This window comes from Ciconia boyciana, chromosome 23 (assembly GCF_034638445.1).
Source record: "Ciconia boyciana chromosome 23, ASM3463844v1, whole genome shotgun sequence".
NCBI lineage: Eukaryota > Metazoa > Chordata > Aves > Ciconiiformes > Ciconiidae > Ciconia > Ciconia boyciana.
This window is the reverse complement of record NC_132956.1, coordinates 7,185,032-7,212,347: the sequence shown is the minus strand read 5'-3', so window position 1 is coordinate 7,212,347 and position 27,316 is coordinate 7,185,032. Positions and strand designations below refer to the sequence as shown.

Here is a 27,316-nt window from a genome sequence, read left to right as displayed (position 1 = left end):
GCTGGTGTATCTTTTACACCAGGAGGTAGGCAAGGTCCTGTGCATGCCTAGCATATGAGAAGCACCAGGGCTGCTAGAACCTACTCCTTTTGTGTCCCGAAATTCCATTCAAATTGTCAAGAGCTGGAATGAAATTTTTCTGTTTATTGCACAGGGAATTCTCTAAGAGGTGCTTTCTACAGCTGAAAAGCAAAGCTGACTTGGAGTTTTCTACTTTAACTTTTGTGATTAAATTGGATGATATATTTAACACGTTAAAAACAGTTAAAGACTTTGATAGCCCTCTTGGGGAAAAAATAATAAGAATTGCATCTGATGTGAGTACATCCTCTTGGATAGCAGAGGTGCTGTAGGTTTTTAAGGAAGAATACCTTAATGAGAAGGGAACAGGAAGTTTTAATCTTCAAAGAGAAGGTTTACAGACCAGTACTTTATTCCCAGTAAGCTTCACTCAGCTCATTGAAACAACAGATAGGCACACATTACAATTATTTATTAAGTTTTTTCTCTGTCTTAAATGAAAACAAATGGAGGACAGTTGCTCCAAAATTACAAGTAATCATTTCTCCCTTCCAGCAGATTTCTCAGACACACGGTGTTGCGTGATCTCAGAAAGAGCCTTTGAAGCCACTGATACTTCAAATTACTTCTCTTCTGATCTCCTCCCCCGCCCCCCCCAAATCGTAGCTATTTGTAAATGTAGCCCATCTAAAAATGTTGCTAGATTTAAAAAACATCGCTTCGAAGTAGGAGATTACTACAATTGGAGGAAAGCTTTCTGCATTGTGACTGTGTTTGTTTGCATATCGGTTGCTTTGGTTTAATTTTTCCTCTTGCCCTTCCCTGAGTTTCGTACTGGACTCTAACACGTAACCTCTTTGTAACCTGAGCGTCACTATCTGCCTGGCCAGCGACAGCCTTAAAATAAAGCTATGAATAACCTGCACAGCTCGTAATGAATTGTTTACTCTGCCTGGGGTTAGTTTGGGACTTTAACGGTTGATGGAGTCAGCAGTTTCTCATGCTGCAGCACAGTTCATGTCCTACATCAACCAGCCATATCATTTGAGGAAAAGGTCCAGCGTGCCCTGCGGCCTGCCTTTGTCGGGGCATCCCTGCTCTTCCCTTTGACGCTTCCCCAGGAGTTGTAAGCAGTCCTGGTTTACAGGAACTCAGGGTCTTGATTTCTCTAGTTTTACATTCTGAATTATGAATATCATTGAAGGATTTGTCTTGGCCTTTCATTTGGATAGTTTTTGGTTAGTAGCATAAAAAGTCAGTATCTTAATGTAATTTTCAAAATGAACTCTTCATTTATTTAATGTTTTTCAATGCAGCTACCATTGGGTCGCCAATGTGTGGAACATTACCGTCTGCTAAACCGTTACTGTGTGTTTTCTCATGATGAGATGATCTGTAAAATGGCTTCCAAAGCAGATGTTCTTGATGTTGTGGTAGCATCTACGGTTCAGAAAGACATGGCTATTATGATTGAAGATGAGAAGAGGTTGCGTGAGAAGGTTGATAAACTGGTGAGTTGGAGGAAATAATATTATAATGAATGAATGAATGAACAGTCGCAACAGTGGAGTGAAGACATGCTGGGACTTGGACCGTGTTGTCAACGGCTTAGAGCTACATAGTACCTTCCCGAGTAGCATTGTTGATTTCGGAGGACCACTTGCCTAAAGAATCCTTTGTCGTGCATTTTGTTTTAGCATCTGCCCTTTATTATAATTCAGAATGTTTCTTTTAAAGTAATCTTTGTTCTTTTAGTAATTTAGTCAGAGTAGCTGATTTTTCATCAACCAAGATTGTTGTCTGCCTGGTTTTAATATCTTATTTCTAAACTTCATTATTCCTTTCATAAAATTAGCTTCTGATGTTTTAGCTTGGAATAATCACCTCTTCGTTAGACTTTGAAGTGAGGTAACATACTCTTTTGCAGGGAGTGACTGACTCGGAGAGAGTGGCTTTTGAGCTGTTTCCTGATGATGAGCGACAGTGCTTAAAGTGCAAAACCACCTGCTTCATGTCTGCTGTTTATTGTCCATGTAAACCCGGATTGCTGGTATGCTTGTACCATGTTGAGGATCTCTGTTCCTGTCCCACCTACAAATATAAACTGGGGTAAGCTTTAGATAGCAAATAATATTGTGTTCTGGAGATATTTATTATATGTGTAGATACTGAGGCTTGATAATCCCAGTGCCTGCTCTGTTTTGTCAATGGTGCTAGTCTCGGTACTCTGTTTCTCTCAGTCCTTTGCAAATACAGTGCCCCCAAAACAAAGTGCCTTTTTTGTGCTCGTATACAAAGACTCTTTCTTTTCAGCATTCAGCTATTCTTGCTCTATAATGGCAAAAATTGCTGGATAAGTTAGTTTGCTTTTTTATTTATAGCAACAAGGTCATCATCCCTTACATCCAGTCCTCGCTGAGTAATATTTTTTGCTTTTGTTAGCTTTCCTTCCTGTTGTCATCTTTCCTTTCCTGTTGTTTGTAACATCTTTGTCCTACATGAATGTAGCTTGTCCTAAGATAATTTCACAGTTGCTTCAATTGTAATGTCGAAATTGCTTTTTGAAGCAATTGCAATGTTAAATTGTCTTAGGAGGAACCTGGTGTGGTTATATGTCTCAATTATATAACCCTGGGTGCATAGTAGATCATTTCTGTGTTGTATAGATGAACGCATCTTGATGCCCTTCCCTCCCACCCTCTTGCTCCCCCCTGTTTTTGCTGAAGAGTTTGAATTCTGTGCTGCTTGTAGGTACCGCTATACCCTGGAGGAACTCTATCCAATGATGAACGCACTAAAGATGCGTGCGGAATCATACAACGAATGGGCTTCCAACGTTAACGAAGCTCTGGAGGCAAAAATTAACAATAAAAGAAGTAAGTATCTTACCTTTTGTCTACAGCACATAATTTTAAATGGCTAATTTTTCAGTTTTTAGTTTCTGAAACTTAGGAACTTTTGTCTTATGTGGCAACCAAAGAACATAATACATAATTTCATTTTTAAAGTAAATATTTTAGCTGTTATAGTCCCAGAAATTATGCTAAACTGTCTCTGTGTGAGAAGACTGTAAATCACTTTGACGCAAAATGTAACTGAAGTTGAAATAGAAATATATTTAATGTGTTGCGTTATTCAGCCTTACCATTTAAAATCCATCACAAAGGGGGACTTTTGTTAACTTAGTATCTTTCCCAAAAGGTCTCATCAGTTTTAAGGCTTTGATAGAAGAATCAGAAATGAAAAAGTTTCCAGACAATGATCTACTGCGACACCTCAGACTAGTTACGCAGGATGCAGACAAATGTGCGTCGGTCGCACAGCAGCTTCTTAATGGCAAAAGACAAACCAGGTAAACGTTATTATGTGTGTTTGCAACAAAATTGAGTCTGAAGATAGATGCCAGTAGCCAGTGATAGATGCCAGTGTTCTGTAAGACTTAAAAATGAAAGCAATCTTTTTGTCCTCTCAAGAGAGCCATCTTTTACAGGGAGACTCACCTTTCCTGCATGTAATAAGTTAAACATTCTGAGCTTTCAATCTCCTCTTCTTCTCTGTTTGACAGTTGGGCAGTAAATTCTTTCTAACGTTCCCCGAAAGGAAAAATTGGTGTGGTATTTCCAGACAAAGCAACACCCAACAAGATACAGTCCACTTGTCTTGTGCCATGGGGACTGAAAAATCTGTCAGTGGCACATATGTCATTATATCCATTACACTTTATGCCTTGTGGAAGAATAAAGTGTCTTAACTTCCTGACCTGATGATGATGGGAATATGGATGAGATCTCTGAAAAATAGGTGCTCTTTCTTTGGCAGCACTTATGTTAAATCTTTTAGACAAGTTATTTACTTAAGAAATGTGAAGGTAGGGCAGTGTTTGGGTAATACATTCTTTGTGAACTGGATGTCTGGCTGCCTGGTCCTGCTAGCACTTTCCATGTCTGAAATGAGTTGAAAGGAGTCAGAAGATCCAGAAGGACAAGGCCAGGTCTCCTCATTGCATCAGTTTGTGACTGTATTGATGTATTAGCCTTTCTCTTGGGAATCACAAATTACCATCTTCTGTTGCAGATTCTCCCCCCAGATTTACAATGGCTGTATCTAGTCTCGTGGGATGATAGGTTTATAAGAAAACCTTGGTTTTATATATTTGGAGGACAATATTGCTCAAGTCCAACAATCTTAATAGCATGAAGTACTTCAGGAAAAACTGTTTCTTTCTTTTCCCATCTGGACAACTTTCACCTGTCTCTGCTGCTTTGAACAACGTGGTGTTTGTCAGAGCAGTTGCTCTTTGTGCTGGTATAATTGCACGTGTGTGGTTTCTGCATGTTGCCTGCCTCAGCAGGTATCTTGTAGCTCGTCACTCCCTGTGTTCTTGCAGTACTTTAAAGGCTGACTTTGAAGGACTTTGGCAGCAAAATATTCAACTACTATTTAGACGTTATTTTTGTAGCTGCGATTTCCCTTCCTAGTCATCCTTGTGTAAGTCTTTGTAGCAAGGACTTGACAAAAATTCATCTTCACTGCTTGCAAACACAAGAGGATGAAGCCTCTGTCACAGCAACGTAAAAATATTACAACAGGAGATTAAAAATTCAGCAGTCCAACAGACATGATTTCTTCCAGATAGATAGTTTCCAACCCAGAGATTCATGGCATCGTTATCAAAGGATTTATCCTAATCTCTTCCTTCATTTACTGTTGAGCCATCTCTTCTCATTTTGGCATTCCCAGTCTATGTGTTCTCCCATCCTCGGTATTTGCTCAGGCTTCCTGATGATGATGTTGGAGCAGCCGCTAGGCCCTTTCCAGCTGTTCTGTTCCAGATGAGCTCCTCCAAGAGTCTTTCCTGCTCTGAACACGTACCTGACTTTGCTTGGCCTGGAAAGAGCAGGGAGCAATTTGTATCTTCATCTCCTTGGCTAGGTCTGTTCTTTTGTCACCGCGATAGTGCATCGGCCTTTCTCACAGCTGTACTCGCCAGCTCCTTCAGCACTACAGACTGTGATGAATAATCCTTCCAGTGTTGCACTACAAGGTTCAAGGCAGTGCTTGGATTGCATTTCTCATTTGCTCCAAAGTGTTTTTAGCCCTTCTCTCACCATTTCTCCTTTGAGCTCTTTGTGGCATATTTCTGGGAAAAGTCCAGTTGCATGTCTTCATAATTAGAGTTTTAAAAACCCATGTTATTTGATGGATTTTTTTTTTTTCTTAAAAGATTGAAGGGGGGAGCGCTCATAACCTATGTAGGAAGATAAAAAGAAGGGAATAATCTGCTTAAAATCTTAATACATGTTATATCAAATACAGTTTCATCTATGTGAAGTTCACATACCTGCAGGATGTTGGGCAGCCTTCATCACGCCAACTGCCGTGTATTGGTTATGAAGGATTGTGGATTCTGCCTAAAGCTTGTTTCATGCTTTTGACAAACTTTCCTTTATGGACTGAGCATTTTGTTCTGATCCTCAGTTTGGAAGAGTCATGCAGTAGACTTGACTCGACTGGAAAGGTTAGCCCTGTTAATCATGGTAGTCAGTGATACTCAAGGATTTCCTCCTGTATAGTATACACAACAGTTCCTGGAGACAGAAGACCAAGGTAGATGATAAATCTTCTCTGAGAGCAAATCCTGTGGCTCTCGCTCACTATCTTCTCTGTAGTTCCTGAAGAAATGCAGATGGGCTGTACTTCCCTGTTTCCTTTGGTTCTTACGGCGATGGGTGATGAAGCAGTCCTAACAGATGCTGTTTGGAAGATTGTTCTGTGAAGAGCTGTCTGTGTCGGGCCAAAGGACAGCGCAGCCCTCGTTCCTCTCTGGCGCTAGCATGTGGGTGATACTGGAAGGGAAGGGTGCGGCAGCAGGGCAGGCACAAAGGGATGTTCTCACTATCCACCCCCTTCCTTCTCCAGGCCTCGTGGTACCTCTTCTGCTTCTTAGAGTCTCCAAGAGTTTAGAGACCTTGTGCTTAGAGATCTTTGTGCTTAATAACCCTGGATGGACGTGGGCTTTTCTTCTGTAAATGCTGCTTTTTTTCCCCCCTCCAGGCTCCTGTAATTTCTGGTTATCAAAAACATCTTGTGACAGTCAGTTTTGCAGTTTAGATATGTATATCTGTGTGTGTGCGTATGTATATATATGTAAATCCTTATTTATTTTAAAACTTGTGCCTTTTCCTGGAAGATACTGCAGAACTTCCACAAAAAATAGTAAAACATTGTAGACCATAAGCCAGCCTGTGTTGTACCTGAGACTTTGAATTCATTTTATCGTTCAGCTTACTATGGATTTTGGAACTCTCAATGTGATCTTGCATATCCTTTAAAAAATTGGTATTTTAAACATAGAATGGTAAATAAAAATTTATTTTATAGTGTTCACATTCCACTCATGCTGGCGTGTCCTGCTGGGGTGTTGTTTTCCTCTTTTGTTTAAATGACATATTGTGGATTAAATTGGAGCCAGCATTGTAAGAGATTTCTTTCCTTTTCTGTTCAGGGTTCTCAGACCTAGTTAATATTGGCTTGAGTTTAGAGAGGTTTTTAATATTAACCAATTTGTTAACACTTATAAGCCACTCATTTGATAAAAAGCTTTTAGATAAAAATGAAAATGATGATTTCAGCGTAAAGAGGATTTTTCAGAAGTGCCTACACGACCTGTGAATATAAAACCCATTCAAAATTGGGATTTGTTCTCTTTTGGTATGGGCATGGGGAGAGCTTACTACAATAGCTATTGCAACATAACTGAATAGTTTATCCACAATTGCTTTGTGTTCTGGAAAAAAGCCTAATTTTATTCCATAATAACCAGTGCTCTTCCAAGGCTGAGTAGTTGTTCCAGAATACTATTTAATATGAAAGGGTATTTTCAACAATAGCTTATTCTGCTATAGCTAACTGAAGTTTTCCCATGTATGTAAGCCCTAGGCTGCTTGGATGCTTTTGAATATTCTGTTGTTTGTGAGTGAAGTTTGACTTACAAGAAACCATAAACAGATTTTTGAGAGGTTTTTAGATTTTTTTGATATTTTTGTTTTTAGTGGCATCCAACAAAGTTGAGTTGTGTGTAATTGCAGGTACCGCTCTGGAGGAGGGAAGTGTCAAAATCAGCTGACTGTGAATGAGCTCCGGTTGTTCGTGAGGCAGCTGTATGCTCTGCCCTGTGTCCTCAGTCAGACACCATTACTGAAGGTACTTTGGAAAATTCTAGGGGAAGGACCGTGAGCATTTGTCATAGCGGTGTATTTGCACTGCATTAATCTCCTATCGTACTGTTTGCTCCAAGACTGAATACCTTTAAACTGGCAGGCCTGGGCAACTTGTGCACATGAGTTGCTTAAGAATGGAGCTCTCTGACCTGCTGGTGTCGATTGTCGGTAGATTTTTATATGACATAGGAGAATCAAAATGTTAATGTTGTACGAAGTAAGGCAAAAGAAGCGGCAGCATGACCTGGGTAACTGCAGATTAAAAGTTCGAGGTCAGTTAACTAGTCTCCTCTTAAGAGTGAAGCCAGGTTTATCTGAGAATATTCAAAACTCCGTAATGCTCTGAGTGACAGTCCTCCCATTCACATCACTTCCCTTCTTTGTTAATCCAGAATCGGCTTTCTCATAGTCTTGTAATTAGATACCTCCTCGTGCTCTCCGCCCATGTTCCAGGAAACAACACAGATAACCCAAAGCTACCAGCCTAGGCTACTACTGAAATACTTGTTCTAGCAGCGTACCTGCTGCTGACGGTGAGTCAGATCACTGTCTCCCACGACCAGCAGCTAGTGCTGACTGTTTGCTCACCAGGTGATCAGCCCTCAGACAAGTTGAAAGTAATTCAAGGTTTGGTTTCAGAATTTGCCAAAATGTTGCATATCACACTGAGGGATAATAAAAAAAAACCCATAAATTCTGGGCAGCTGCCAATTTCTGTCTTAAAGGAGAATGGCTCTGCACATTTGTGACTCTCAGAATGAGGAGATGCAGTGGCCAGCTCCTGAGCCATCTCTTAAGTGTACACACAAGGCTGAGGGACCAGACAGTGTCATGTAACTCTGAATCGGAATAGGCCAGTTCAACCCAGCTTTGAGTATTGCTTTTGAAGCTTTATCAGGTCTGGAATGTGATGAATCAGATTTTATGTAATCCTATTTACAGTTATTTGTTTATAGCATTGTAACTCTGAAGTTATTTAACTATTTAAAAAGCAGAAGTTTAGAAATGCCAGACATGCAAACAGTTCTTCTCCATCTGGCATTCGTGAACAGGGAAATATCAAACACATATGGTCAGGGTATTCTTTTATATCAGTCTCAACAATCCTAAATTATATGTAGTCATGCAGATTAGGCTGTTAATACAAATGGCAACAGTTACTGGAAATCGGTTCACGATTTAATATACCTCTAAAAAGGCTTTATTTCCATTATGGGTGGGATTGCCTACCCTGGCAAACAACCTTGTTGGCAAAATACCAAGATGTCACCTGTAAAGGAAGAACTTACTGCTGGAATAGCATTTCAGCCAGTACTAGAAGCATTGGGCAGGATGGCTAGATACAGAATAATTCCACCCTTCGCAGTGGGATTACTCTGGCTCACTGTCCATTATCCTGGGTGAAGTGCAAACAGCCACAGACGTACCTTTTGGGGGTAATTAGCTGTTGAACATATGGAGAGGGAGGTGTTGCACTGCATGAAAGAGCAGAATGCCTGTGGCTTACTGGGACTGTGTGTTCAGCTCAAAAACCTTAACAACGCAGCAGAAATGAACCTCAGAAGCTCCATGCCCTTCCCACCTTTCTTCAAAGCCTTCTTAATCTTAACCTTGCTGTTCTTCAGCCTTCTTAATCATTCTAGAACAAAACCAGAAAACAGCACTGATGGAACACTTAAAATTTCCCTGTAGATCCTTTCTATTCTTCTGAGACCTCTTTTTGACACCTGTCTCTTAGTTCAAAGGAGTTTGGAGTGGAATTCCCTTGTTCTATGATCCTCAAGCTGGTGGACACGTTATGTGTGAGGAGATGCTGATATATGCACTATGCGTTGAAGATACACTATCAAAGTGTTCCAAACATCACGATAATTTGCCGTGCATGTTGTGTGCGTTGCAGCGTCGTGTTTGGCAGGAGGCTTGCACTTAAATGTTTAAGCTTGCACTTAAATGTTTGAGATTTGGCAGTGGGTTTTCTTCTGATTTATTGTTGCATTTGTATATTTCAGGATCTTCTTGATCGCGTGGAAGCTTTTCAACAGCAAAGCCAAAAACTCCTTTCTGTAGAAATGCCCAGTGCCGCAGAACTTCAGGAGCTGTTGGATGTCAGCTTTGACTTTGATGTTGATCTGCCCCAACTGGCTGAACTGCGGATACGTCTGGAACAGGCACGCTGGCTCGAGGACGTGCAACTGGCTTCCTCAGACCAAAACTCTCTTACTCTAGATGATATGAGACGTCTTATAGACTCAGGTGTTGGACTTGCTCCCTACCCAGCGGTTGAGAAAGCAATGGCGAAGCTGCAAGAGCTCCTTACTGTATCTGAACACTGGGATGACAAAGCCAGAAATCTGATAAAGGCCAGGTAGAAGCTAAATCCTAGAGTTGCATTTTGTAGTTCCATGAGCTGTTTACGATGGAAATAGTCGGCTTTACTTCTGAAGGGGCTCCCTTTTGTCCATCCGGTTCACAGCATGAAGGCAAAACTTGTGCTATCCAGAAGGCAAGGGGATGGAGAAGGGGGATGAGCGACTGAGTGATTTGAAACATTGGTGTTGGCTTGCAGTGTTTGTGGTACTCCACTATCATTGTGCAAGTTCTCCTTTTGCCACAAGGCAGGGTTTTCAGACACCTCTTCCTTCCACCTGTTCCTTCCTTTCTACCTTCTTCCCTCCCCCAGCGTCAGACTGGAGGATGCATGTCCAGATGGAGCTTAGATATATACCACCAACTGGTAAAATTTTATTATATGGACTATTTCTAACATTGAGGAGATTTTTTCCAGATCAGTTGGTGCAGGGGAGAAGGAAATAAGCCAAATACATCCGTACTGAGAAAAATTTTCTTGCTTATTGCTTTGACCTTCTGATTTACAAAGTAAAATGAGGGAGAGCACAGTCTACTTAAAGTTTAGAAAGGTGGCACAAACTTGTATGCAAGGTTTCTTCCCTTAGGATTCCTGATTTTTTAATTTTTTTTTATTTTTTAAATTTTTCCCCCAGCCTCATAATTATGAAAGCATTTGAGCGTTTCTTACTCGTTAGTAACCACAGTATTTTAAAATGATAACTTCATGGAGCACAAAACTGGAATAAGCTTGGTTTTCCCTCCAAAATAGAGATGTAGTTGAGTTTATACTTTTCTAAAACATCAGAATCGCATTGTGAAATACAGAAAAGCCATCTCCACTTTTTTTAACCTTCTAGTGTGGAATCTCTTAGTTGGTACTGTTTTGAGGTTCAAGGAGGATCCGAGGGTCTGTCATATGAAAGTTAATGAATGTTAAATATCACTTAAGCCCAAATGTGTGAATATTGAAAAAACAGACAACAGATTCCTTAATATTTTTAGCATTTCTAGTAGGAGTCTATAGCAAGCAAATTTCTAAAAGCATACCTGCATTACTAATGCCCTGGTTGAACAGTACGCGTCTCTAGGACTGGACATAATGTCACTATTTGGTGTAACCCTTTGGTTTTACTAAGCCAAATGAGTAGAAGAGCCCCAATTGTATTGCAGTGTTCTACATTCTGAGATGTTTTGTTTGCATAGACCACGGCAGTCACTGAGCAGTCTTGTAGCAGCAGTGAAAGAAATAGAGGAGATCCCAGCCTATCTCCCAAATGGTGTCGCACTGAAAGACGCGGTACAGAAGGCCAAAGACTGGCTGCAGGAAGTGGAAGCTCTGCAGGTGCGTAAACTGCGCTCTTGGCTTCTTGGTGGGTGATGGTACCTGCTGTCACGTTAAGAGCCTCACTCTGCACTCTGTTGTGTGCAGTTGCTGCTTCAGCAGCCCACCGAATTAATGCTTAATCTATAACGTCTGTTGCCTTATACATGGTGCAGTTATGGTCTGATGAGTGCTATTGTTTTTACCTCTGTTTCTGGACGTGATTTGTATTCCTTCACCGCTGCAATAAAATCTATACAGGAGCTGTTGACAAAAATCTAAAGTTAAAAAGATATTATACTATGGAGCTATACCTTAAGCTAAATTTTACTCAGTCACTAATAACAATGATCATATTACCAGGTAATCATATTTTTGTGTACTGTTCTGCAGAGGAAAGAAAAATACTGTCTTAAATATACTGTCTTACAGTACCATACAGTACTGCTGTACTGTAGTATTCTTATGAAGATCACTTTCTTGTTAAATAAGGTTAAACATTTTGCATGCTAGTGGAAGTCATTCTGTGAAGACGCTCCAACCATTGTCCTAACTTAAAGGAATGTGTCTTATTTTCAGAGAGTGCTTTCGTAACATCCGCAAGCTAAAGAACAGCTATGCTGTAAAAGACGATCATCATCTTACTGCACTCCTGTAACGCAGGAGCGCAGTAAGAGTATGGAGCAGGTGACACAGTCAAAGTTCTGCTTGTTGACTCTTGAATAAACAAATCCCCTAAAGTGTTTAAGGCACCAGCAATATCTTTTCATGGCCTTCATTTGCTTGGCTAAACAAATAATTTTCCTCTAGCATCTTCTAAAAAAACCCCAAGATTTCCTGATCCAGGAGTATTCCTGATCAGACAAGTGTCCCGTCCTTGTATTTTCTCCAGCGCACCTTTCTGGAGCGTGCCCATGGACTGTACTGCAGGTAACATCTCGCCACGATCTGATGATACAAGGGTATCAATACTTACTGGTTGTGGAATCGCCTCTTCTGAGGCCCCATAGAATTCACTTGCTGTTTCCACAGCTGTATCGTTAGTGGTATTTCAGACACCCTGTGATTGAGAGGTGTTCCCTCATTTGTTAACCACTAAGTATGGCCAATCTCAAGGGTGTTTCTTGTTCTGTTCCACTGTGGTTGGCCTTTGATTTCATGGATTTAAATACTTGTAATTTTGTAGTAGTTGTGTTGGAATATTGAGTTGGAAGTTACTTGGTTTCCTCTTCTTCCTTCCCTTGTCTCTTCATCCTTTTCCATTTTTTGAGGCTCCTTCCAGCTTTGTGTGATTTCTATTTCCATGTTCACACTCTGAAACAAGTCTTCAACTGAGCAAAAAGGTGATGGCAGAGGTTGAAAACCTTCTAAACAAAAAGATCTATACAGGTTTTCACCTTGGCTTCTAGCACTTCCCACTTGAATCTTTTTTTTTTAACCTTTCAGACCGTTTTATTTGTGGACCCAGTTTCCTTTCCTGTGTTTTTAGGGTCTTTGCTTCTTTTCCAGTTCAATGGCAGCTTAACTCTCCCCTCTTCTCACTTCCCGCTTCCCCTCTTCTGTTAGCACGATTGCTCGGGCAGCCAGACACCGTGCCAGTTCAAGCCCAAGTGAGTAATTGTAGCCTGGACCGACTCTGTGAAGCGGTTCATGGCTCAGCCTCGCAAGTACTCGTGCGAGGGCTCAGTGGGGCGGCACAGATCAGGAAAGGGTAGCACTGGGATAGCCCTGATTTCATATCTTGATATAAGTTGCCAAACATTTTCTTAAATTTTCATTTGTCCTCATGTGTTTTCCGTAAAGCGAACTCTGATCTGACGTACTAGTATTTTCAGGCCTATCTGAACTAAATTCTTTTGAGTCAATAAGCTTTTATGTAAAAAAATTAGTTGTCCTGGGCTTTAAAATTTTGAAGGAACAAAGTTCATGTAATACTAATTTTTGAGGGCTATCTTGAGAGAACTTAAGTGAATTGTTCTTGGCGTTTGCTAATTTCTTGTTTTGGATTCTGACATTCTGCCTACTGAATGTGGAAGAATGTGTCTGTCTGTGCCAAGAATTTTTGCTTTAGTTCTGCAAAGATTTTAGTAAACGCCTGCAGTTGTCGTGACTTGCAGGAAGTTCTTGGTGTCAGTGCTTTGAGGTTTGCTGCTAAGAGATGTTGGGGTTGTTCTGGATGAATAGTTCTTGAGTCCCACATCACTGCCTGTTCTAGAAATTACCCCTCGGTGCTGCTTTACTGCTGGACCTCTTGTAACTGGGTTGCCTTAGGCATAGGCTGCTAAGTGAAGGAACAGAGCTGGCTTTCAAACGGCACATTGGATACTTGAGATGGTTCCTTGCTCTTGGCGTGCCGGGGACTGGGTTAGACTTGCCCTCTGGGTCTATTTTAAAATTATTTTGATTTTCTGCTGTGAGTGCAGATTGTTAGCTTGGGAGTCTGCTTATATTGTTGGCAGTCTCTCTCTCTCTTTTTTTTTTTTTTAAACTGTCACTTGCTAAGTGTATTCCCCGCCCCTCCCCCAGGTGTTTTGTTAGTTTTGCCTGTGTACTTAATGACTACAGCATGAGAAGCACAAATGTTGGAATAAAGCTGTGGAAGTGACTGAAGTGTCTAAGCAGTAAATTCTTTTTTACAAGCTCTACCTTCAGTTAACCTGAATGACTTGCTGTGATTCACGGAAGTGGTATGTCTTCTCTACATCAAGCATTTTGTAATTTATAATCTGACAGGTTGGAGGACGTGTGCCTGTACTGGACACACTAGTGGAACTTGTCACAAGAGGTCGATCTATCCCGGTGCATCTGGACTACCTGCCGAGGCTGGAGTCCCTGGTGTCAGAAGTTCAAGCATGGAAGGAGTGTGCAGCTAACACGTTTCTGTGCGAGAACTCCCCTTATTCTCTTCTGGAGGTAAGAGATCACAGCTCTGGAGAAGACCACCATTCATACCACAGCAAAAGCACATCTGAGTTACAGTATTAACTTATGAAATAGCAGTAAATATTAAGTATATTTGCAGAATTGTTTTAGGATTATATTACTCATTTTAACATAATTTTTATTAGATTGACCTATGCTTTTAATGATAATTTTAAACTTTTAAAATTCTGAAGATTTAGCTATACTTTCTCTATTCTTTTTAATAAGTGGCTAATGAGAGCATGCTGTGCCATAGTCTGACATTTGCAATATGAATACGGGAATGTTGACATATTTGTGGCACTGAATTTACTTCAGTGCGTCAGGCTGCAGCCGCTGGAGTGCAGGTTCATTCCCGCTTCACCCACCTCAGCGTGGTGACAGCCAGACCTTACGGTTGGGCTGCGGTAAGGGTGAGGCCGTAGCCGCTTTAGCTGGCCCTCTTAATTTGTTGTGGCATGTGTGTCAATGCCTGCAGCTCTTGAGCAATCCACACTCTCGGCCTACCCTGAGCCCCTCCTTCCCCCAGCCCTCCTCTCTCCATTAGGGCAGACGGGAATGCAGTGCTGCCCCTGGAATCCTCTGGTGTTTTCCAGGGCTTTCAGCTTAAATCACGTGGAGGCTGTTTAGTGCATCAGCTGTCTCTATACCAGCAGTGTAGATGAAACACAGAGGTGTTGGCAGTCTGTCCGTTTCATAAAACTGAATTTTTAACCTTCCAGCTCTCCCCATTTTCCAGATAACCTCATCCTAGTCCCCCAAATCTTTGATGGAAAAAACTGCAGGAATCCCTGTTCTAACCAGTCATAGGTGTCTGTGTCAGGGCAGGATGAATGCATTTAAAATGTTGCAGACGATACTGCTTTTCTGTCCACCAGGTGTTATGTCCCCGGTGTGATATCGGAATGCTGAATCTGAAGAGAAAGCAGAAGAAGTTGAAGGAGCCAGTGCCAAGTGGAAAGAAGAAAAGCACTAAGCTAGAGACTCTGAGTGACTTAGAAAGAGCTCTATCTGAGAGCAAAGATACTGCATCTGCGGTATGTGGTTTAAGAATTTTTCGAACTGGAGTTTCTTCTAAGTTCTTTGAATCTTTGTTTATGTTTGCCTCGTGCAGGAGTGTTATCTTCCACTCTTTCCTGCTTGCTGTGCTGTTCTGCAGAAGGACTTCTAGGACTGTGCTTTTCTATGCTTGCTTCAGACTTCCCAAAATTGCTTTTAGTGGAAAAAATGTGTCTTGTCTTTGTGCATAAAGTAGCCTTACAGTTTGCCAGGCAATGCCCATAGCCTAACAAAGCATAGGAAAATAAAAAATTGAGAGCTATTTTCCCCTACCATACCAAAACCTTATTAAAGATAGGATAGGGGTTTCCCAAGTCTGATCCTTTCAAAGAACACAATAACACAACACCATTTATAATTAAAACAAACACCATAAATAATTAAAGAAAACCTCATCATTATGAAGTCAGTAAAACACTAGTTCTGGATGGAGCAGCTTAGTCACTGGTGGTAAAGGGCTTCATCCCAGAAGACCTATTTCAGAGCCTCCACCATGGTCTGGTTAAACAATGTCCCACCAGTAATGAGGAGCGGTAGACTGACTTGGTAGGGTTTGAATGTAATTGTCCCTTTAGGTATGGGACATGTAAGTTTTAACCTATGGCAGCTACTTGAAACCTGTACACTCAGTGCTTTGGTTTTGGCCTCCCTTGTCTGGAAATCTGGACTTACAGACTGTGTCCCTATGAGTGCTGTAAGGAGAAGAGACTGGGTCCTTTGAATTGCACACCCTTCTTCTCTTTGACTAGAGAATCTCTCGTTAACGCTTGGGATATTGAAAGAGAGGGATACTCACATGCACTGCACCCGGGAAAATGCATTCATTTAGTGTGGCAGGTTTTGCTTCTGACACGAAGGGAACAGGAATCTTCTGATAGTGGAGGTTTGGATACTTTCACAGGCCAACGCTGTAGCTGCAGTGCTCAACCCCCGTGTGTACGTAATGTAGCGTGCTGTGCCCGAGTCCCGTATCTGCCCATGCTGGACACAGTTGTCTAATCTTTGCATAGCTGATTTTTCTCTAGTCATCACATTTCAAAGCCATGATGTGCAAAATAACTCTTTTGTACATCTTTAGAAACCCTCCTCTATACATTTATTTTTATATACATAATAAAATGCATAGAATTTATTAGTTGCAGCTGCTACTAATAGCCTTTATGAAGCTGAAATATATTGCTATTTTTAATAGCAGCTAATGCTAAAGATTCCTGAAAATAAAGGATCATGAGCAGGTGTAGAAAGGGCAAACACCACACTCAGGAGTACACCTGAATTTCACTTAATGTTTACAAAGCCCAGAGCGAGTTCATAGGTCAGGGTACGGCCCCATGCACTTGGCAGTGTGTGCAAGGTGCTCTTCTATTTCTGAAAACTGCCCAGGTACATTTTACGATTATACAGAGTCAGACTACATATTTGAGAGGTGTGCATAGAGAAGTACCTGCAAGCCAAATCTGCGCTTGTTTCAGAATTTAAGCTGCTTTAATGAATGTAATGTTTTTATAGTACAAAACATGAAGGGTTTGGAACAGAGAGGAAAGGAGTTAGGAGTTATTTTTTGCAAAGGAATAGGCTTTGTATCTCTGGGCCTGATGAGGAAACGGAAGGAAACTGAAGGCATATCGCTGCGCATCCTCGTAACTGCTTCACCTCAAACATTCAAAGCCTTGAAGGCGTTCAGGGGTGAGGAGCTGCTTAACGATCTGAAATACTCGCTGGCATATCGGAAGAGTATGATTGTGCAGAGGTCACCCTGTTTCTAATGAGTAATGTTCCTTTCGAGATTACATCCCTTTCTTTGAACTCCCTTTTAGATGGCTACGCTTGGGGAAGCCCGACTGAAGGAGATGGAAGCGTTGCGTTCTCTGCGAGCAGCAAACGAAGTGAAGGTGCTGTCTAGTGAAGAGGATGCAGAACTGAAAGTCTGTCTGTGCCAGAAGGAGCCGGCTGCTCCCATGATACAGTGTGAACTCTGCAGAGGGTTCTTCCATACCGGCTGTGTTTCGGTGCCCAGTATTTTGCAGGGACCTCGTGTGTGGCTCTGTCCACACTGTCATCGATCAGAAAAGCCACCTTTAGAAAAGATCTTACCGTTGCTGGCCTCCTTGCAGCGTATCCGTGTGAGGCTTCCTGAGGGGGATGCCTTACGGTATATGATCGAGAGAACTGTGAACTGGCAGCACAGAGCACAACAAATGTTATATTCAGGGAATCTAAAACTTATACAAGACAAAGTTGGCTCAGGATTATTGTACAACAGATGGCAAGCCACAGCAGGCCAATTGCCAGAGACAAACAAGGTGAGGCTGAGCTGCTTCTGGGTTTCCTGGTGATGGGTGGTGTGTGGTCAGCAAGAACAGTCTGTAACGCCTCTCTGGGCTTTGGGTTCGTGGTATCTGCGTAGAAATACTGGCAAGGCAGATTGTTTATGTCTTGCTTTACAGATATAAGGAGTTCAGGTTCTGCCTTGACAGTTAGCCAGGATGTGTGTGTCCTCCAGCAGCAACGTCGTGTTCTCCTTCTGCTGGTGTCCTGGGAACAACTACCCCTAAAGGGCCCATTTTCCTTCTCCCAGCTCCTGCACTCTGATGTGACACTGTTAACGACGGAGTTGCTGAAGCTATTGTTTCTAGAGTGCTTAGTATTTAGTTAGTCTTTATATTCTGTTCTTACAAGTATTCAATATAGTTTTAAGTCTTGAGAATTAGTAACACAAACTGTGTTACCAGCTTAGCTCTCAGATGAGGTTGTTTTCAACAGGGTATCTTCATCCGTTGCTGCTCCTTCTTGTTCTTATCACTTACTAGTGATAGTAACTCCTAAGCTGAATATTCTGCTAATACTACTGAGTTAAGCTACAGCAACTGTTTCAGGTGTGGTCAGAGGGAGTTTCAGACTTCTCCAGTGAAGGCCTTTTGGCAAAAAGCCCAGGGAAAGTGGAGAAATGGGTTAAGTACTTTTAGTTTTCCTGAGATACAAATGCAGAAAAAGTCTGAAATACAAGGTCTGTGCAGCATAAAGAACATAAAACATCCCAAAATCAAATGCACTCTGTTGCTTTTACTTTTTGATTGAAACACCTTAGCTCTGCTAGTCCAACCCTGTTACAGTTAGTCTGTGTGTTTGTGTTTTCTCTCTCAGTTACGTTAAAACGTAAAATGTGCCACGCATGCTTGAAGAGGTATTGTAGCTGCTTCTCTGGTAACTCAGCTATACCAAGTTGCTTGTGTTGACCAAGTTTTTCAAATAGGCAAGGCTAGTTTTAGAAATTAAAACTATGTTTAGGCATCTCAGAGAATTTTTCTAATAATTTAGGTTTAAAAGTATCTTTTTACAAGACCAACCAGTGTAGTTGAAAAAAACTGGGCAAGACTTTGAGCACACAAGTTGATGTTTGGGCCAGAAATGGAAACAGTAAGCTTAGTTTTATTAGCAGAGTTTTATTAGCTCTGTGTGGTACCGTGAGGTTCCTCCGACCTGAAAGCAGTCTAACCATTTTTGTGTGGTCTGGAGCTCAAGTCAGTGAACCTCCTAAGTCAAGGTGACTGTAGCAGGACTAGTTCAGGTCCTTGTGACTGCATTTCCCAAATCAGAAGTCCCTGGGAAGCTCCATGGAAGAGTATCTGACCGTGTGCGTCAGCTTGTGACCCTCGCTGTGCCTGAGCTAAGGAGCCTTCCTGGAGCCAGTGGTGCTGGGCAGGTTGGAGGTGGCCTCCAGAGCCATCTTGGCACAGGCGCTGAGCAAAAACTTTGGTCTTGATGGATTTGAGGTGGTTTTTCGGTCATCTGTGTCTCAGCATTGTTCTCCTGTCCTGTAACAATTTTATTTTCCCTGTTATCTGGGGTAATCCAACATTCTCATTCCCCCAGAGAAGCTCATACCATGGGAGCTGGGCTTCTTTGGCACTGGCCAAAGTGAAGAATGTGGAGCATTTGGATGAGTTCGAAAAATTCACTTGAAAAAAAGCTGTGAGAATTGATGAGAGCCAGATTTTGAGAGGGGCCCAGGCGCCGGAATTGGTGAGGTAGATGGTGTTTTGGAAGGCATCTGGTGAGGTGACTTTGACACTCGTGAGTCCAAAACTGACACTTGCTGGCTTGCATAAGTGGCCTTTGCATAAGTAAGCACACGTTTTGCCATTGGCCTGTCTTCTGTGCGTGGTGACGTAAGAAGTGCTTCAAAGCAGTTTGGTGTCTCCTTGGATCAAGGCAGTGAGAAATCACTTCTTTATTGTGCACAAAAGGAGAAAACAATATTTACCCAGAGTCAATTCTAGAGGTGAAGCCCTTGCTTCCATAAGTCGGGGATTATCCCTGCAGTGGCTCTGCCTGTGCTCTCTGCTCCACAGGCTCATTCTCCTCTGGTAGAGCATGCTGCTGCATGCGCTAGGGCTAGTTTCTGATCTCTCTGGAAATGATAATTCTGGCAATAAAGTTGCTTTTGCCTATTTCCAGGTGTAGGATGAAGGATTTGGGTGTATTAGATTGAACAGTTTGTAGTACTACAAGATGTAAGCAATTGTAAGAGAAACAAGTTTTGATTTTATTGCGGTTATTTGACACTTCAAACTACGTTTTTAGTGAAAATACCTATGCATTATGTTTTGTTTTGTTTTCTAGGTTTCCCAGACAATTGGAGCTATGTCATTCTCCATGCCTCATGACTGGGATAACAGAACCATATATTTACATTCTTCATTTTCTACAGGACAGCACTGCATCCCACTTCATGGTTTGTAATCTTCACTTTGATTTTCTCTCTTTGTTTTTTTCCTCCCTTCCCCCCCCCCCCCGGTGTTTGGTGGAGATGAGAGGGTGTCCTAGCCAACAGGAGATGGCTAAGGCAGGGAGGCACATGACTGTGCAGCGCGTCTGGTTGCTTCTCCATTCCCTCAGCAGCTTTGGAGCTTAATGTCCAGCTTTGGCAGAGGGGTAAATTTCTCAATTATACAAATTTCCCACACGTAATGAAAAGGTGTGGCACGGTAGGAGAGGAGGTATCAGCCGAGAGCTGGCCCCTTCCCACGTGCACAGCAGGCAGTGGGCTGTGGCCTGCCAAATGGGCTGCAGGAGGGGAAATGGATGGGAGGGGAGGGGGGAGACCTTTGAGATGGCAGGAGCTGGATGGGAACAACGTAGAGAAGTAGTTCTGGAGACCACAGGGTGCTTAATCCATAGGACACGAGTCCACGTAAGTTTTGCTGCAGCACAACTGTGTCAGAGTCGCAGAGACTTGAGAGTTTTCTTAGCTGCTGTGGCTGCTGCTGTGCTCCGGGTCACTTGGCGCAGGTTCTGCATGCTTCCTAGCTCAGACTTTGTGTTTATCGGGCTGACACAGACATGCTATAAACTGCATCATTTTACGACTGTAGAAGAAGCTATTTATCATTTCTTTCCTCCTGATGCATAATGCTCCAGGGACACAGGGCTAACCTTATCTTCATGTTTTCAAGTCAGTGCAGCTTAGTCCATCCTAATTCTACACACGACACTTACTTCAGTTTAAGGTTACAGTTAAAATCAAACAAGGCAGTCCTTTATACAACCAGGTTTAGCTGTCAGGCCATGTTTGAGTTGTACTGAATGCTATGTTAAAAATCTGTTATTTACACAATGATTTTGACTTCCCCTAGCTGACACCATTTCAGAAGCCCAATGCAAGTTTGGTAAGGTCGATAGCAGCAGTAGGTGGTGACTGTACGGCAGGACTCTGTTGTACGAGGCTCACCCTCTCAGCTTTTCTTCCTCTCCTCTCTTGGCTTCACTTATGGATTTCACTCAGTTTGTTCATCTTACCCACCTGTTACGTAGTGAGGGGATCGTCATGCTTCTCGCAGCTTCAGAAGCAGGAGAAATTGGCAAGAATGATGGCAATTGCTTATCCTCGATCCAACAAGAAGCGCAAGCCTGGAAGGGTACTGAGCCACAGTGCAGTAACTTCTGTGCAAGCCTTTATCTTTCTTTTTAACCCCGCTGTTAAAAATGAGCAGTGCAGAGGGAACAGATAGGAGTTAATTCATATAGTTGCAGATTTTAAAAAGTCTTTCACAGTTTTTTTTACGTGCTACCAGAGAAGAATTTTCATTATCTGTGCAGTTCTCGTCAGTGCTGACACTGAAGAATTCCTTTTCTCCTCTCTCCCTGTCTTTCATAATAGTCATTAGCACAGAGCTGGACGAGCTGATGATGGAAGCCCAGCTGCTACAGGTTTCTCTGCCTGAAATACAGGAGCTGTACCAGATCCTATTCACAAAGCAAAGCCCTGTTTTGCAAACAGAGCAGAGGTCATCCGTTGGACCGACAAATGAAAAGGCAAGTGTCTGACAACAGCAACGAGATTAGGGTCACTTTGGAGTAGAGGCTCTGCCTGAATCCATAAGCTTAACAGAGAGGTTTGTGTGTGTGTCTGTACTTCCATGAAAATACATTTTCCTTGTTCAAAAGGGGTCAAGAAGTTGATAACGAATTTATTACAAACTGTTGAATATAATTTGTGGCCTAAAGCATTTTTGCAATTTGAATCTGGTTTTTATGGTCACTCTCTGTATTTTAAATACGTTTATCCTAATTTGCCTCTTGTCCTGTGTTTAAGAGGCTTTCTGAGAGAGCTGCCTCTGAAGCAGTGGATTCAGAGGCAGAAAATGAGAATCTTTTTTTCTGTAAATTCTGTCACTGGAGCGTGACCCAGTGACAGAATTTTGCCCAGGATACTTTGCTCCCCTTACTGCATCCCGCTTCTGCTGAAAAGGCAGCACTGTCAAACACTGCACTTTTACTTAAGCCTATTCCTAAAAGCAGGGTAGGTAATAACAGGGTAATGAGTGTTAGTTGCATATTTACCATTTTGCCAAAATGTCTTTCCAATAGAATGAGTGCTGCCGAGGAAAAAAGGATGGAATTAGTTACATGGAGAGAAAACTAAAGCGGCGTTTTGAGAGAGAGAGCTTCTATGATGAGAAGAGAGCAAGAGTAAAAAAAATGAGAACACCCAAAAAGAAGAAACTGAAACTGAATCACTCAAAGGATCTCTGCACTAACAAACTGGAGAGAGAGCGGGAGCGTCTCTTTGAGGTGCAGCGTTCCAGTGAAAGCCACTTGCTTCCCTCGGACATGTCATTCTCTGAGCAGGAGGACTCTGAGGATGAAGATGCCATCTGCCCTGCTGTGAATTGTCTCCAGCCTGAGGGAGATGAGGTCAGTAGAGGCAGACCCGCTGTGGTGTACTGAATGCTGGGATCTAGGACATTCAGCTGCCCTGAAACTGTTTGACTACAGCAGTACTGCGTACAAAGAGAGCGTGAGGCACTTGGTAACCCAGAGACAGTGTCTGCCACTGCTGGGACACCTTTAGAAATGATCCTTCCTCCAAGAGCAGCTGTGCAGCTGGGACTGGGGAAGGCAGGTGGACATCAAAACATCTGCATGGACTCAGAAGGAGGAGGTGGGGCTGTGCAGACACTGTATTCGTCTGTGCGCTTGAAGTAAGGGTGTAGATAGAGTTTGTGGATTGCAGCCTTTCTGTGGATGGGGGCAGTGCCTTGGAGCTCTGCACGGGCCCATCCATACTGGAAAATGGAGCAGAGGGACATCCCCAGGTGCCTGGGAGGGCTGAAGTGAAGTTGCCATCCACAATCTTGCCCTAGGTGGGAAAGCAACAGGGGGGATAAGGGCCGTGTGCCCTCCTCTCAGCTTCAGAAGAGCTGGGCTGCAGGAGTCCAGAGAACAGTGAGCAGAAGTTGAATATCCAGCACTAGCCAGTTGTAGAATGGGACATTTCACCCTCATTTAAATAGATTAAGTGCCCAAAAATTACTAATGAATGCTGTGTGTGCTTGGTCCTTCTCTGAATACCAGTATGTCTGTTCTTCGTTAGGTGGATTGGGTCCAGTGCGACGGCAGCTGCAACCAGTGGTTCCACCAGGTGTGTGTGGGCATCTCTCCAGAAATGGCAGAGAAGGAGGACTACATCTGCGTCAGCTGCACTGGGAAGGACTCTCAATATCGGAAGTAAAACTCCCCATAAACCATTCAGGACTTGAGTAAAGAAGGTTATCAGAGTTTTCCAATAAAGCCACAGGGGCTGGTTTAAGAACCAGATTGCAAATGGTGCTACTTCTATCCTTATGGGATCATTTTCCAGAACTCAAAACAATTTTTGACACTTTTGTATTTTCCCTTGATCTGTTTGTGGTTGTTGAGGTTTGAGATGCTGACTGTTTAGCAGGGGTTTCCACCAATTTGGAAGGCATTTGAAACATGCACCTTTTATTGTACAGCATTAAATTACCTCTCTGGGATTTACCGGCGTATTTAATTCAGCTTGGTTTAGGTGCAAAAAAACCTGCACCATGAATTTTCCAATAAATCCTCTTTTGAGGAAATCCCTGTTTACTCTGTTAACTCTTTGGAGACTTTAGTTTTTTTCCACTTTGTTTTTCGTAGACTAGGTTTATTTATCTGAGCAATAACTTCTATGTCTGGTTTCAGTGACTGGAATAACAATTCTGAGCAGCGTGTTGCTTCTAGCATTGGTTGATGTACAGAAAGCAAATGTTAGATCCTAGTGTCACTGATGGCCCAGTGATGTAGAAGACAGGAGAAAAAAAAAAGGTCTGTAAAGTAATTGCCACAGCTGTATTTTGGCTTTCTACTTTTTTGGGTAGCTTGTATCAAATGTTGCAGTTTATATTGTGGAATAAACCCCTGGTTATGTTCTAAAATTAAATGTTGGTGTTTTTAGAGAGCTTGAAATGCAGTTTCATTTCCCTCTGGATCGATGCTGATTGTATCAATGGGTTCTCTTATTCAAGAGAAATCCATCTTTAGAAAAAGATGGCCATGATATTTTCTTACCTTACTCATATACTCAGCTTTGGAAGGAGAAGGCAGATCACAATCTTACTCAAAAAAACCCAAACCAAACCGTTTTCAAGTCTTTTGCAGAGCTTTTCTGAAACTGAAATTACTTACAGGTTGAGTGAATAAAGGGTCGAAACCACGATTTGGGACTTGGCAGGGGCAGGAATGGGGAATTCGCGCAGGAGGCAAAGGTGTGGGGCAGCCCCTTCTGCCAGCCTGTCCAGCTGGCTTCGGAAGGAGGGGCTTTCCCCGCAGTGTGCGGTGCAGCTGGCTGAGCGGAGCATGGAGCTCTGCCTGGCAGACGCCTTTCAGCTGCTTCTGCTTGCATTTAGCCTGAAAACCTGAGGAATGAGGACATTTCTGGACTGGTTATGTTCTGTTGAAGGCTGTTTAGGGACCTTAGCCTGGGGGGTACGAGGGAGCAGTGCAGGTGATGGCATAGTGGTGCTGCCTCAGAGGGGACTAGACCTCTGAGGAGGAGATGTTTATTTAAGCCCGCCAGGCACTCCACGTGGGGCTACACCCGAAATCCTTTGGAGAGCAATTGCTAATGCAAAATAGAGTTGTTGCTCCTTTGGAAACGGCCTGGTGACAGTGATGTGGCTCCGTGGCCTGCCAAAGGTGGAACTTCTGGAGCCCTGGAAGATGAGAGGTCCTGATCGTTGTATCAGAGAGAGCGCTCTTCTTGCAGCATCCTGTCATCACCAAAAAAGTGGAGGTATTGGTATTCCCCCCATTCATTGTCAAGAGGAATTTGCTGGTAAATTCTTCCCTGCTGGTTTTAGAGCTTTTCCCATGGGCAGAAGCACACAGAGTCACTGGGCGCAGGGCAAAGCCTTCGAGCCGTGCGTGGCTGATAGTGACGTGGTGGATCTCTGTGTGGAATCAGAACTCTGCAGGAATTAGATTTCCCAGGGGTTTTGGTTTGTTTTTTTTCTGAACACTGAGTACGCAGTTTAGTGTCATGTTGTTTTTTAACTGTTAGAGAATCTTCATCCTGGTGATTTGTCTAAAATGGTTGGGGGGGGGGGGGGGGGCGCTTACAGCCTGACCACACATGTTCGTTAAATGTGTATATGCTTCCATAGTATGACTTTTTTATTTACTGTAATTACCAAAAGGATGTTTTGTGATTTTTTTTTTTGTTTATTATTTTTTGGTTGGAAGAAGTCTTTGTGCAATGTTAAGATAACAGTCCAAGCTGTGGAAAAAAACTGATCTGTAATAACTTCCTTTTAAAGGGGGCAGATGAACAAACTTGAAATAGAAAGAGCTTGCACAGTGTTTTGATGTAGCTGAAAACATTACAGAAGTTTCTCGCACAGTATCCCTTTTATTTTTTTGTCCATTGAAGAAATGGCTGTTTACCAAAAAGTGCTAGAGGAAATATGGTGCAATGCAGTTTAGCGTGATGATTCAGTATAGGACCAAGGGAAAGTTGTAATTTTGTGGACTGCAGGGGCCAGAGGAGACCTTTGTGGTCCTGATGACAAAATTTATCATCAGGATTAATGAATGCAGTAGAATTAGAGCATGATGTTTTGGAAATTACCACATCTTTGCTTGAAAATTTTCCAGAAATGGAAAACCCAGTCCCTGGGTGACCAATGCCTACAGTACGGGATGTCAGCTTAAGGATTTGCATTTTATTTCCTGCTGGAATTGTGACCTCAGGAACGGGTGGCTGGAGGTTGCTGCGGAGGTGGTGGTGCCTGCTGCGCTGCGGGGCCATGCCTGTTAGATTTCATCCCCATGTGGATAGTTCACACTGGATTAGGTCGGGTTTTGACTTTGTCAAACTAAATAAGCAAGAGGTTTGTTGTTTGCTTCAGGGCGGGCTCTTCTGTGAGCATCCCTTGCACATTCCTCATCAGGGAAGATGAGGAGGGCAGAACAGGCTCAGCAGCAGGGTGTGTTAGGATCAGCTGTCCCTTTCACCCCTCTTCTTGTCCATCCTAGATTTCCAGAGGATAAACCAAAACAAGCAAAAAAAGTCCTTCCCACGCCATTCTGCTTTTTTTAAAATTTTTTTTTAGAGTGAAGCAACCAAGTACCTCAACATCCCTAAATTGCTCAGATCCTAATTCTTTATTTAATAAGAATAGTTTATGGCCTCTACATTAGTTTAATAATAAAATAGAACAAAAATCAAATTAGTTCCCTACCTGTGGATTTGAGGCTGAAAAATCTGATTTTATTTCAAGCTTGCCTGTACCGTCTGGCAGAGGTTGGGATCGTATCTGTTGTGCCACCTTTAATCTGCTTGACGTGCGCTTTCTCGTGCCACATGAGAAGCATCAGAACAGACTAGTACATGCCCAGCTGCATCGGTTGTGGTCACATACAGCACCAATAAGATAATTGATTTGAAGGAGAGGCAAGTGTTTGGTTCCATGTATTTCTGGTCTTAAACTGAAGCCCACAGTGCTTGCCACTGTGCCGTTGGTTTGCATTTCCAGGACCTAGTTGCAAAGTTCCTAAATTGTTTGAATTGGGCTTTCCAGCACTCTGACCCCCATCAGCCTCTGAGAGAAGAGCTGTCTGCGGGGCAGCCCCTGGGCCCTGGCTTTCCGTTTCGGAAGCAAATGTAGGATTAAAAGGCTTCGTGACTCCAACACACGTTGGGGATGCCTTGAGTCCAGAGTCGCTGAGAGCTGTGGAACCCAAGGCAGAAGGTAGGCAGCTTTGGAGGAAGATTGGGAACAATGGTAACCAGATTGGTCACTGTGTGCTCTGATCCACAGTGGTGGCTGCGTATCCGCGTGGATCTGCAGCCTTGGATCTCTGCAGAAAGCTTCTTCTGAAGGTGGCAGAAAAGACTTTAGGCAGTTGTGTCAGCACTTGCTAAATGAAGGTATTGGAAGTGGTGCTGGTTTTCTTCACGCTCTTATACAACCTAACGTGCCATCCATTTTCTCTACTTGCACCCCGATAATGCATACGTAGGATTTGTTTTCCACAGGCAGAAGCTGCTGCTGGAATTGCATGATTGGTGTGGTCGGTGGTCAGCCCAACCGGCCACCAGCAAAGACAAAAATGTGTGGAACAAAGTACACTGGGAGAAAAGAGCATGCCAAGGATTTGGTATAGACTTCTTGTCTCAAACAGTAAAATAATCCAGTCCTTCCCTTCCCCAGCACCTTCTGGGTGGTGGTCTATGCTGAGACCTCTTCTTTGGGGTGAGAAGACAAGAAAGGTATGCTGTTCAGGGGTTACAATGAGTTCCAGATACAGAAAAGGATGTAATTTCTTAGGGACAACACATCAGTCCCTAATATTTTGTATACAGCTGAAATACAGAATTGATTCAGGGAGGGGGAATGTTCCCTTCCCAGCTGTGGAGACGTGTGTTTACATATTAAATGGTACCAACAGGGGAAAATCAGAATTGAAAATGTTGTCTATGTGCATCATGGGACTTCAGCAGTCATTTGTTAGCCTGACACAAGGATGGGGATGGGGGTGTCTAACACTGACTAAATACATATATATTCAAGTAAACAATGCAATAACAAACACAGTTAATTTTACGGCTTGACACAGAAGCTTTTGTGTTACAGCT

General features: G+C 42.7%; 1 protein-coding gene across 2 annotated transcripts in view; it reads left to right on the top strand.

Annotated features, from left to right (window-relative positions):
• KDM5B (lysine demethylase 5B) overlaps positions 1–23,696 on the top strand; it is a 59,059-nt gene extending 35,363 nt beyond the window's left edge. For both annotated transcript variants that reach the window (XM_072844702.1, XM_072844703.1), the window contains exons 14-27: positions 1,338–1,532; positions 1,949–2,130; positions 2,773–2,897; positions 3,223–3,373; positions 7,110–7,224; positions 9,251–9,606; positions 10,794–10,932; positions 13,645–13,824; positions 14,712–14,870; positions 16,710–17,195; positions 19,516–19,627; positions 21,053–21,207; positions 21,763–22,089; positions 22,769–23,696. In XM_072844702.1, coding sequence (XP_072700803.1) covers positions 1,338–1,532; positions 1,949–2,130; positions 2,773–2,897; positions 3,223–3,373; positions 7,110–7,224; positions 9,251–9,606; positions 10,794–10,932; positions 13,645–13,824; positions 14,712–14,870; positions 16,710–17,195; positions 19,516–19,627; positions 21,053–21,207; positions 21,763–22,089; positions 22,769–22,906 — 2,820 coding nt within the window. In that variant the 3' untranslated portion in view covers positions 22,907–23,696. The remainder of the gene's footprint in view (positions 1–1,337; positions 1,533–1,948; positions 2,131–2,772; positions 2,898–3,222; positions 3,374–7,109; positions 7,225–9,250; positions 9,607–10,793; positions 10,933–13,644; positions 13,825–14,711; positions 14,871–16,709; positions 17,196–19,515; positions 19,628–21,052; positions 21,208–21,762; positions 22,090–22,768) is intronic.
• The last annotated feature ends 3,620 nt before the right edge of the window (positions 23,697–27,316 follow it).